The sequence below is a fragment of the Coptis chinensis genome, chromosome 9 (genome assembly GCF_015680905.1).
Source record: "Coptis chinensis isolate HL-2020 chromosome 9, ASM1568090v1, whole genome shotgun sequence".
Taxonomy (NCBI): Eukaryota; Viridiplantae; Streptophyta; class Magnoliopsida; order Ranunculales; family Ranunculaceae; genus Coptis; species Coptis chinensis.
Genome location: NC_141464.1, coordinates 82,910,292 through 82,922,090, shown reverse-complemented (window position 1 = coordinate 82,922,090; position 11,799 = coordinate 82,910,292). Strand labels below are relative to the sequence as shown.

The 11,799-nt window shown below is 34.5% G+C and overlaps 1 protein-coding gene and 1 long non-coding RNA gene across 2 annotated transcripts; one reads left to right on the top strand and one right to left on the bottom strand.

The window, feature by feature from the left end:
• Positions 1 to 909: 909 nt before the first annotated feature.
• Positions 910 to 3,109, bottom strand: LOC147478799 (uncharacterized). The gene is made up of 5 exons (XR_015208718.1): positions 2,590 to 3,109; positions 2,285 to 2,372; positions 2,129 to 2,181; positions 1,973 to 2,027; positions 910 to 1,865 (listed from the first exon to the last, which is right to left on the bottom strand). It is a non-coding gene; the product is annotated as an uncharacterized LOC147478799 (long non-coding RNA).
• A 2,516-nt stretch (positions 3,110 to 5,625) lies between these two features.
• On the top strand, positions 5,626 to 11,595 carry LOC147478798 (nuclear transcription factor Y subunit A-7-like). The gene is made up of 6 exons (XM_086582052.1): positions 5,626 to 5,763; positions 6,221 to 6,453; positions 7,014 to 7,153; positions 9,242 to 9,313; positions 9,460 to 9,627; positions 11,008 to 11,595. Exons 2-6 carry the CDS (start codon positions 6,417 to 6,419, stop codon positions 11,188 to 11,190), a joined length of 600 nt encoding a protein of 199 aa, XP_086438178.1. The 5' UTR covers positions 5,626 to 5,763; positions 6,221 to 6,416; the 3' UTR covers positions 11,191 to 11,595.
• Positions 11,596 to 11,799: the final 204 nt, after the last annotated feature.

The following is an 11,799-nucleotide window of genomic DNA, read 5'->3' as shown; positions in this document are numbered from 1 at the left end:
TACACGAAAACACACTGACATGGATTCAGAGATGAGCATTTTAGAGGAGATAGAATTTGATGTTTTTTTGCTTACAACAAGACGAAGACTATAAATCGTCCAAAGCGTATGGTATCCTCCAATGCCAAAGAAACGCTCCATAATTTATACACTCCCATGTGAAAGAGTGGAATTGGAAAACCACTACTAGTAGTGGATTGAAGTTTTGGTAAGGTGGTAGCCCAACCTGCATGTTATTTTGCATAATTTGTTGTATCGTGGATATATTATTTGACCCCCAGTAGGTCATTGTAAGTGATGTGAATGTATAGTTTTGTGATGTGTAAAGTGGAGATTGTGAAGATGTAATCCATTTGGTGGTATTTTAAGCCCATATGTATTGCTGCAATATACATTGAAACACATTTATAGTGTCGTTCATAGCTTATATAGTGCCGTTTATAGCTTATTGAGTGTTTTATATCAGGTGCCTACTAACAAGTTAATAAATGTAAATTAGGAAGTTATGAATGACACGATATAAGCTGTCCCAAATACTATATAAGCTGTCACACAAACTTGTATTCCTACTGTACACTACAACAGTCCACAATGTTTTCACATATCCACGATATTTATGTGATTATATATTAAAATACAGTCGAAATTGCATATTGAAATTTCGGAATAATAACTGAAAACCTTTTCAGTTACCAACGCATTACTAAAATAGATTGAAACTTTTTCCTCACACAATGGGAATTGGGCGGGATGGGCAATTAACTGAAAACCTTTTTAGTTACCAATGCATTGCATTACTAAGATAGACTGAAACGGTTTTCTTACACAATTAACTGAAAACCTTTTCATTACTAAGATAGACAGGAACTTTTTTTCCCCACACAATGACACTATCTCCTGGAGAAGAATAATAAGACGTCAATCAGAGTCTCTACATTCCCCCATAATTATGCCAAAAGATACTTGCACATGGTCCTCTCCAATTGCTTCATAAATCCATAAATCCAAATGTGCATGCAATAATTTGGAGTCGCTCGGTTATGAGAGTTCATTCATAAACATTTTTGTTATGAAGGACAAAGCATTTATGGGCTATGTGATTCAGACCCATCACTTTGTCGAACTATATACTTAATTCTTTTCAAACATAGAGCCAAGAGGGTATAGTTATAATATATATCTAAGGACAAATAGGACTAGGAACGGGTCGGATATGGTCATACCCAAACCTAAATTTTTTCATCCTACATGAACCGGAATCGAATTCAAATGTTCCACCCAAACTAAAACCTAAATCTGAACCCAAACCCGATCCGGTAACACTAAAAATTTGAAAAAACATTGAAAATTTACCCAAAACTAAGTACCCAACAGACCCTAACCTGAACCCGAATACAAAACCGATATAAAAATGGACCCGAACCCGACCCGATTCCCTGCCCTAATCACAAGCACTCTAAATCTCCATTGATGCTTCTCTCTCATCATCAACTAGGGACCGATTTCTTCATTTCTTCAACCAGTTACGATTGGTTTCTTCAATTAATTATAGAATTTGTTAACCTAATTACCTCCAAAGTAAGTGATCATTGGATGAATGGATTATGTATGTATTTATTTTTTATTATTTTTTTTCTATTTGAGGTACTCCAAGACATTTGAGATGCATGCTCTTAACTGTAACAACAAAACTTTGCTTCAGCTTGATGAAAAATAAAAGATACCTCCAGTCTTAATCAGTGTAACCCAAAACTCGGATAGATCCTGCAAATTGCTCACATATATATTCCAACAGGCTTGCGCAAAGTTGCCTCGGCATAGAGTGCCTCAACACCCAGTTTCTTTTCAAATCGCAACAACTACGCCTAGATAAAAAACAACATAGGAATTTGAAGCACTATAATAAGAACCAAATAACTGATCCTAAAAAATGAAAGGAAAACAAGCATGAATGTCCAAATAAGAGTAACACCTGATAGTACTTTGCAAGACGTTCTGACCTGTATGAGATCCTGCCATGATCTGACCTTTATTTCAGCCACAAAATATTTATAATACAAAATAAATGACTCTTCTGAATGTTTGCAGCAAATAAAATATATATTCAAGATTCACATTAAGATATTACCATGGCCAAACCCACAGAGAGATCAGCAATGAAAAGTATCTTCAATCTCACCACTGCAAGTAATTAAGTATCCTCATAGAGTTCAGTAACATTTAAGGTTTGAAGTGTACTCATTCTAATATTCTCTTTTTCTAAGAACAAAGTTGCCTTGCATACCATCGGTGACTGGCCATGACTCCCCTCCAGCTCACTTCAACATTTTCACTGTTTCAATGCTTTCAGCAGCCGATGCAATTTCGTTCACCTGAAGGTACACAGAAAGTTCAGTACAATTTTGCTGCAAAAGTTAACACTATGAGAATCTTAGTTTGAAGAAAAGCAATAACTAATGTTAAAATCCTTGGCTGAAACAAAGCATGCCAAAATGAATCAAGTTTCTAGTTAGTTGGATTGTCATGCACCTCAGTCAAGTGCAATTACAGATTGTCAAACATATATCTTTACTAAAACTTAAAACTTGCCTCATGACAATTTTTAAGATTGAATGAAGCACATCAAAAAGCCGGAATCCCATATTCAAGTTTGATGCTCCCAAACTTCTATTCCACTGTGCTAGCTCGTTTCAGAAGATAGAAACCAAAGTTCTAACTGTCATAGATTGGAAATTCTAACACCCCATATATCAAATGATCTCATCTTTTGAACTCTCACAGCTTCTGAGTCCACCCATTGCAGTTAAGAAAACATGTATCAAGGAATTATCATACTAACCACCTACAGAGTATCTAACACAAGTAGACATTGAGATCTTGTTTGGCACATTATATCCTTAGTTCTCTGTCTTGGTTGCAATCATATAGGCTTTCATATTGTTCTTCTAGCTCGACAAAGATTGTGGTAATACTTATTTCCTACTACCATTAGATCTCACTGAAAGGTGCATGTTCTGATTTGGATAGGTCTGCTATAAATATGTGTTCCTAACTATATTGAAACTCTTAACAAGGAATGCCATGCCAAAAGTATGTCATAACACACCTAACTAATCAATCTAACATGATGGAAGAGAGGGGCGGATCCAAGATTGCTACTTAAGGGGCTGCTACAACTAACCTACTATTAGGAATATACAACTTAATTGTACTTACTCTTTACCAATTACCAAACTATACAAACTTTTTGTCTTGAAGTGTCTTGTACTTCTTAATTAAATCCGAGCCTAGTGTAGATACACTATGTCCTTAAGACAGATTTTCCCCTTCACGGTGCTTGAAGGTTGATGAGAAACTGTCTCCCAAGATAGAACGGATTTCCTTCTATAGAAAGTTAGCACTTCAATTCTATAGAATCGATGAACACAACATAGTATTTGACTAAGAACAGAGGGAGAAGAGAAAGATCATAACTCTGTGTGATCTGGTGTGTCTTTCTCTCCAAATTCATCAACTATTTATAGGTGAGTGGTGCCACTTCGAAACAACACGGTGACTCCTGGGAAAAAGTAAGCAACTCTTTGAAAAGTCACGTGTTTCGAAAAGACACTATTTCGACATAAAACACTGTTTCGAACTAATGCCTATTTCGAAAGGTCACACCTTTTCGGTATGATGCACTGTTTCGAACCAGTGTACATTTCGAAAGGTCGCACCTTTTCGGCATAATGCACTGTTTCGAAATAGTGTATCATTTTGAAAAGGTTTTTCTCACTTTGCGTACTGTTTCAAGAGAAACCCATTTTATCTTAAGTAGGGTAACTTGGGAGACAAATTACTCATTCATATTTCAATGCATTTGTGCAAAGCAAATCCATTTTCTAACATTATAGTGCATCAAGAAGACAACAACAAGTATTTCTTCCCTTATCCACAGTTAATGATGCTCGAAATATAGCAAACGCCTTTAGATACACAATAAAATATATATAGCTTAGGCACTATCGTGTATCTTGGTCCCTATAGTAGCTTCCGCCCGACTCAAACACTCTCCCAATCAGTTACAAGTCTTACAAGTGTACCTAAAATACTTTTGAAACACTACCCAAGTGTAGCCATAATATAGTTCTTGCAATTTGGAGATTAGGACCATAGTACAAAATATTGCGATATATCACGATATTTGTTGATATCTATTCAGATTCCAGAGAAAGATATATAAATATCACGATATGTTCAGAGATATATACGACTGCAAATATCGATGATATTTTGGTGATATTTTTGATATTTGGAGATATTTTATGATATTTGGCAATATTTTGTGTATGTAATAATTTTATTTAATATTTACCATTATATTTCAAATAAATATAAATAATGTATCATGATATATCAATAAATATAATATTTATAATATTTATCGATATTTTGAATATATCTACGGTATTTATATGTGAAACAATGTCAAATATCTCTAAAAAAGATGATATATTCACGATACATATCGAGAAATTGAGTATCCATAAATATCCATATCCTGGTATTTTATACTATGTTTAGGACAACCTTTGCATATCACTTCAAAATTTCAACTAATTCGATAGATTTGAACATGCAAACCAACCCTACTTAATCAAATATCCACATGACTATGCAACTCATCATCATCGAAAACAAAATAGATTCAATAAAAGAAAAAGTGTACCACATGATCGCATCCTTTGTGACACCTTCCACCCAAACTATACTCACGTGTCACATGACAACTACTACTTTCAAATTAAATTCTAGCCACACTCCCACACTATTAAAAAAATATTTAACAAAGACCCCTCTACTATAATACCATCTAAGCATCTCACTATAGCACAGTACAAAGTGCTACAAAATATCAAAAAATGTCAATACACAACATTTTTCCAATATATAATTTGTCAAGATATTAATATATCACAGACAAAACTACAAATATGTCAATATTTATGGATGTGAAGTTTTTTGTAAAATGGTCTACTTACTTTTTTTTTTTTTTTTTTAAAGAAAATAGTTTAAGGTTCCTTTTTTATTTTCTTTGGCATACATTACGAGTTTCTCATTCAATAGAAATATAAAGAAAATACATCTCTCACCATTATGGCTAAGTAGTGTAGACATGGATGTATGCCAAAGAAGACAAAGTTAGAAAATTTTTCATGAAAATTTAATACAGGTCAGGGCAGGGTCTGCATCATCAATCTAGACATGGTCGACATACGTTGATACTTCACCATTAAAAAAAAACAAACACATTGATATATACACATTAGCTACAAATTGATATTTTGAACAGCATCAGAATCTAAATTGTACAATTCAGAGAAAACAGACTAACGCTCAGAAAAAATATGAAACTTTAAATCTAGACCAATCACTTAGTAGGACCCACACAATTATTATTCTTCTAAACCATGTGTGGCTAAAAAAAGAAACTATTTTTGAGTCAGAAGAAAAATAAACTTGTAGATAGGACAGAAGAACAACAGAGAACTTTAAACTTCCCTCGTGAATCATCCTCGATTTCCTCAATTTTTTTTTCAACGGTTCAGATTTCACTTTAATAGAATATTCCAAAAACTTAATAAAAAAAATAAAAAATAAAAAATAAAAAACACACACGTGTCAATAGAAAGAAATCTCAGTTGCAACGAAGAAGAAGCCAGAGAGAAAAAGAGGTGGGAGAAAAAGAAAGGAGAGAAACTGTGTATTGGATTGAACTTAAAGGTATGGAATTAGATATTCTGTTTTTTTCTTTTGTGTTTTTGATTATGTTTTATTGTAAAGATTCAATTTTTATTTGATTATATGCTTTTTTTGTTATGTTTGATTGTTAATTTGAATGGAAACTTGTTTAATTGATGAACAATTGGTGGGGATATAAGGAATTAAGTTTGGGCTTTGGAAATTTTGAGTAAAAATTTGTTTGGAGAGAGAGAGAGAGAAAAAAAAAAATGGTAAAGATTGTTTTTTTTTATGGTGCAATTTGTTTTTTTTGTTGTTAAACATTATTGGTTTTTAGTTCTGAATGAATTAGGTTAATTGGGTAAGTGGGGAAAAAAGGATTATTCATAGTGGAATACTAGACAGTGTGAAGGACTAGATAATTAGCTTGGGCATGTCATGTAGAGAAGAGGAAGTTACTTGTTTAATAAAGTACTTTGTGATGAATGCTGTGTTTCAGGTATCGCGTGCGTTTTTTAGGCCAAGGGGAATGTTGGAGGTCTGAAGTTTAGATGATTGAGAATGTGTAGATATACTGAAGTAGTACATTGATGTGTGACATCAGATACAGTTGCTCTAACTGATCTTTGACCTGGATTTTGCTGTTCGTTGCATTTCTGATTCCAGCAAGAAACCTTCACTGGTGATTTTACATTATGCCGTCTTCTGTTCAGGAACAATCATCTAATTCTGGTATATTATTTAAACCCCTGGTTTGCAGAAATTTGTAGTTCTTTCTTTTCGTGCTTTCATACTTGGAAAGTTCTCAATGGTGTGTGTTTGTTTGGATGTTGCTACATTAAATGGAAAAATAGTCCTCCTAGTTATAATTTAATGGTAAATTGAGCGTATTGAACTACGACTACATAGAACTGTTGTCATAGTACAGGTTGAATAATTACATATGCAGTTCTGAAGTTTACATAGAAAGGAACCTGATTGAAGTCCATTATTTTATTATCTTGGAACAATTGTTGAACCTTTTGCAAATTTTGGACTCTAAAGATGTTAATTTTTAGGTATCTTTGTGTTTTATTTTTTCGTGTTTGTTTTGCATGGTAGACACCATGTTAGTTATTTCTTCCTCCAATCTATACTCTTTATAGCAAAAATATGTATGGTTTAGGAGGGGCTGGGGTTATTATCCTTATCTTGGAATGCAAGTTGATAATGGAGATGATTGTCTCTATGTTGTGGTAAATTTTGCAAGGTACTTCTTGTCTGATTTGTTTTCGCTAAACTTGATAACCCAGATAATAGTGGAGCCGATGAACAACAACAGCAATCTGATTCTCAAAGTCAATCTCCGTCTCCTGCCAGTGGAGTTGCTTATCCTAATATGGTCTCTTCCGAGTACATGATGCCTTCTCATCTTGAAGTGGGACATGCTGTGGTACAGTTTCCAAAGTTGAAAATTAAATAAAGTAAAGCATGTTTTCTTAATGGGAGGATATAAATCAATTAAATCTGTTTTGGATTTCCTTCCACTTATTATATTTCTACATGTATGTAACATAATATGTCACGAGTTCTTGTCATTCATTGGCCCGTATGACCTTAGGTTTTGGAAGACTTTGGATATTTTGTTACTCTCTAGTATGAGTTCTTGTGTATAACATTTAATGCTAACTCTTCACTGGCATTAGAGTTAACACTGACTCTCACCCTTGAAAAAGCGTTAAATTATCTTCTATCTAGAAATTATTTTCTGGTATATTAGTTTTGGATAACCTCATATTAAATGGAAATAAAGGTAAAAGGAATCGAATTAAATTGAAACCCACTAGATACTGTTTTAGTAGATCATTGAATTTGTACCTTGACTTTAACTTTTTGTAGTTTCAATGTGCATTTTTTGTATTTTGGATATTCCAGTAATGCCTCAGTTTACATATTGTGCTTTTAACCATAATATTTAGATATTAGTATTTGTCATTGCACTCAAAAATTGACATTCATATTGGTCATTTCAATAATATAATCAACTTAGAATGGGAAACAGAAGTGATGATAAGCAGAAGTGGTCACTACTCTAGTGTGAATTTCTTCTTTTAAGATATTGTTGTATTTTTGCTCTGTGAATTATCCACTGAAAAATAGTCTGTTATGAATGATGCCAAGATTGAGAGGTAAGTGGGTTTGGTTGTAAATGTAGCCAAGGAGACGTTATTATTCAGTCTGGGTGTATTTTCAACAGCCATATTTACTCATACGTCCAAGCAGTGAATCCACTAGTTGGCATGTTCTCCCCAACGCTTGGGTCCACATCATGATGCAGAGATTTTGGAGGGGAAATGATGTATCTAAAAGTGAGTGGTCTATGCCCATGATTAGGATTACTATCATGTGGCTCCGTAGGTGTTGCGTGCCCAGAAATTTCAGTTCTACCCAAAAGATAGTAATTTTATTATGTTTACTGAAATAAAATGAAGATTGTGTAGAAAATTGGGATATTACTGATAAAAGATGAAAGGGGGACTAAGTGGGAAGTTTTTACATTCTATTTAGACCATAATTAAGACTGTCGTTGCCCTTGGCATTCTATGTTGTTCGTAAGAAATTAAAAAAGGAAGATATGACGAGGATAGAAGCTCAGGAACTATAAAGGAAGGAAGCAATTAAGGAGAACAACATAATAGCTGCATTTGTTTACATATTATTGTCTTGAAGAGAAGATGATTTTAGAGATAATACTCATCATTCTGAACTAGTTGTTGCTAAATACATCTGTAAGTGATTAGCTTGTTGCTGTGATTAACATGGTAGAGTGTCACACTTATCCATTCCTAGTAGGCAGGCGTTCCTGCAAGCTTTGAAAAAACACGTCGTTAAAAACATTTGTAATCAGTTGGGACTGAGTTACGTGTTGGACTTTTCTGGCTCAGTTAGTTAAGTAATAACTTGAAATTACGGTATACACTTTTTGTCTCGATCAGATAAGCTGTTTTTCCCACGCTAATTATACTTGCTTAATTGCTTTTACTATTAGTTCGGTGAAATGAGGATATATGGTATAGATTACGATATATATTTTATGAGTTGATGGTGAAGTCTCACGATGTCTTCAACACCACTAGGCTTCAAAAATTAGAATGGTTTGTCATTGTGAGATGGCTGGGTTTTGTTTATTTGTTAGGTGGTAGTTACTGTCAGTTGGCCTGTATTGAAGTAGAAAATGGGATTAGTGCGCAGCTGAAATCGTGAATCCTTGGGCAATGTAGTTTATCAATCCTGTTTGAAAACTTCGGCAGCTCAGACAACAAGCTCGCTATGTTTTCCTGCTGCATTAAAAGCTTCTGGATTTTGTGAATATTTTGTTCTTCCTGACCGTTCCTCCACTGAACAGAATTTGTATGTAAATGAGTTTCTGGGGAGAACTGGTCTTAATTCTTAAGATGTTATTTGTATCATCTGCACAGCATGATTTGAAGGTTTGACATAAATTCAGTTAACTGAATTTAAAAGTTAATGATCTCCACAGGCGCCAGGAGCTTACCCATATCCAGACCCCTACTACAGAAGCATTTTTACTCCTTATGGTGCTCAGCCTATGGTATGTTTAAGTTATCTGGTGCTGGCTTTACTAGTGTTTAGTATATCACTATATCTTAACAGAATTTGCATTTTGCTAGTTCTTTACCGGGTTAAATGGTCTTCAAGTACCATAATTTTTTTTCATCTGTAATTATTTTCTTTCAGATTCACCCTCACTTGATGGGGATTCAAGCCGCAGTTCCGTTGCCATCAGATGCTGTTGAAGAACCTGTGTATGTCAACGCTAAAGCAAAGCAATACCATGGTATCTTACGGCCCCGGCAGTCTCGTGCTAAAGCAGAATCCGAAAATAAGTTGCTCAAGTGTCGTAAAGTATGCTACTCCCACTATCTCTCTTAATTTTAATTTTTCGGGCCATAATAGGTGGCTAACTAAATGACATATATGGTTGGTTTCTAATCACAACCTTTCCATAGCAGACATTGATTTGTTTTAGTTAACTTTCATATCTTACTGTTAAAGAAAAACGAAAGTTAACTAATGCATCTTAATATCAATCAAAGTGTGTCAGATCGGTGTTTTGATAGCTAACATGTATTTTTCATGAACGATACCAATTCAATTCAACTTTGATATGCCATTCTATGTCCTAGGCTCTAGTCTGTCTTCCTCACACTACTACACCTGAAAGATACTGGACCATTAAACTTCTACCACTTTTAGCTGGCTATTGTATTCAGTATAGGTGAAACTAAAAGGTTGATTTTTACAATCAAGTCGATAAATTCCCACTGGTTTGTAAGCGAAACTGCGAATTTGAAACATTAACATGGAAGAGGAATAGAACTGTTGTCTGGTGGTTTAGCAATTATAGGGTTAAGCAAGTGACACGATATTCATAATCTAGGATTCGATGGTGTAAAATTTTGATATACAACTTTACTTGGAGTATTTTATCAATGATCTGATTGTGAGTCACTTGGTAAATTTACTGTTTGGTCTGTGGTTAAAAGATTCGGAAGATTGCCCTCACTTGTTGCGAAGGAGGGCTGAAGTGCTGAACAAAGGCATGTAATAATCAGACACTGGGTTCTGGTTTTGACTGTTAAAAAACTGACAGATTTAACGTCTGCAAACTGTGGCTTTGACCCTATGTGATTTGAAAATGCTTTTTTAATGTGAGTAGAATGGCGTCTGACAAAATTGTGAGGCAGGAAAGAAGAACTACTTGTCTGAAGTAAACATGTACATGTCTTTCTTTCATTCATTAATCGTGTTATATGCGATTTTGCATAATGGTTAGATTATATACACTATGTACTCATGAGGCTTTGTCTATTCCTCTTCCATGTCAAAAATAGAAGAGTTTTGTTAGCTTTAAAGTTTGTTGTTGACTCTCAGGAAGTTTCTTATTTTTTTTGTTGTTCTGACTATCTGTAAATTTGTAATGTTCCTGCTATTTTTGTTTGAGTCGGGGTGTTGGGGAGGGAAGTTATGTTAGTCACTGGGGAGTGCACAACTTCATTGTGTTATATTTGGAAGAACCGTTTGATTTCATGTGAAGACTCTTAGTACTGTCGTGTCTCTGTTATGCTTTACTGATAGTACTCATGTAGCTCTCAGATGAAAACTTTACTGATAGTACAGTAGTACACATGTAGCTATCAGACAAAAACTTCAATATTCTCACCTCTTTTGAAACATGCCTTTTTTTTTTCCTGTAATGAATTGTAGTTCTGAATTATCTTGCAGCCCTATCTGCATGAATCTCGACACTTGCATGCATTAAGAAGAGCTAGGGGATGTGGGGGTCGATTTCTTAATGCGAAGCCAGATGAGACTGAAGATGACAAAGCCACCTCGCATGATAATGAACAGCGCGGTACTGGAAATTCTGATAAAAGCCAAAACTCTACCGCAGAGAAGGCATCCTAAATCTTTAGTAGGAGCATTAATGTCAATTCTAGGACACAAGTAAACATCTGACCCTTTCAAGGTGATCTTAATTACCATGGTCAGAAATTTCTAAACCCAAATATTTAGTAATCTTGGTGAGGTCACTTGATGGTCAGGCTTAATCCCTCACCTCACCATGGTAGGCTTTTGTATGTATAGTTCTCTCTTAAATTTTAATTACAGAAAGGTAGAATAATCAAACAGCATCTTGGTTGAGGCTCTAGTAGAGTGTGTTTTGCATGCAGTTTTTGTCAAGGTGATTGAATCTGCGACTAAGGAGTTCAAAGTACTTGTGAGATAGGTCAGAAGATGGTTGTGTTATTACCAGATTATTAGTTATTTTTTTTAGCTAATAAATATTTTGAATTCAGGTATTGTTATCAACGTTTCACTTGCATTTATTGGTTGTAATGTGTAGTAGATATTTGACGCAGGTAATGATGAATGATTTTTATCTCCAGTGTGTCATCTGTGGTTATGTTATAACAAAAAGTTGTTTGGTGCCTATCATATTTAGTACGTAATTTTCAATTTTGAGTCCTCACTGGCTTGATGCAATCCGGTCTTGCCTACTTCTAGCACAAGTAC

What these genes read in the sequence shown, in the direction of transcription:
- LOC147478798 (XM_086582052.1), top strand. Translation starts at nt 6,417, where the DNA reads ATGCCGTCTTCTGTTCAGGAACAATCATCTAATTCTG. An exon ending in GGAACAATCATCTAATTCTG is followed by an intron (nt 6,454 to 7,013) that starts GTATATTATTTA and finishes TTGATAACCCAG; the next exon opens with ATAATAGTGGAGCCGATGAA. An exon ending in AGTTGCTCAAGTGTCGTAAA is followed by an intron (nt 9,628 to 11,007) that starts GTATGCTACTCC and finishes ATTATCTTGCAG; the next exon opens with CCCTATCTGCATGAATCTCG.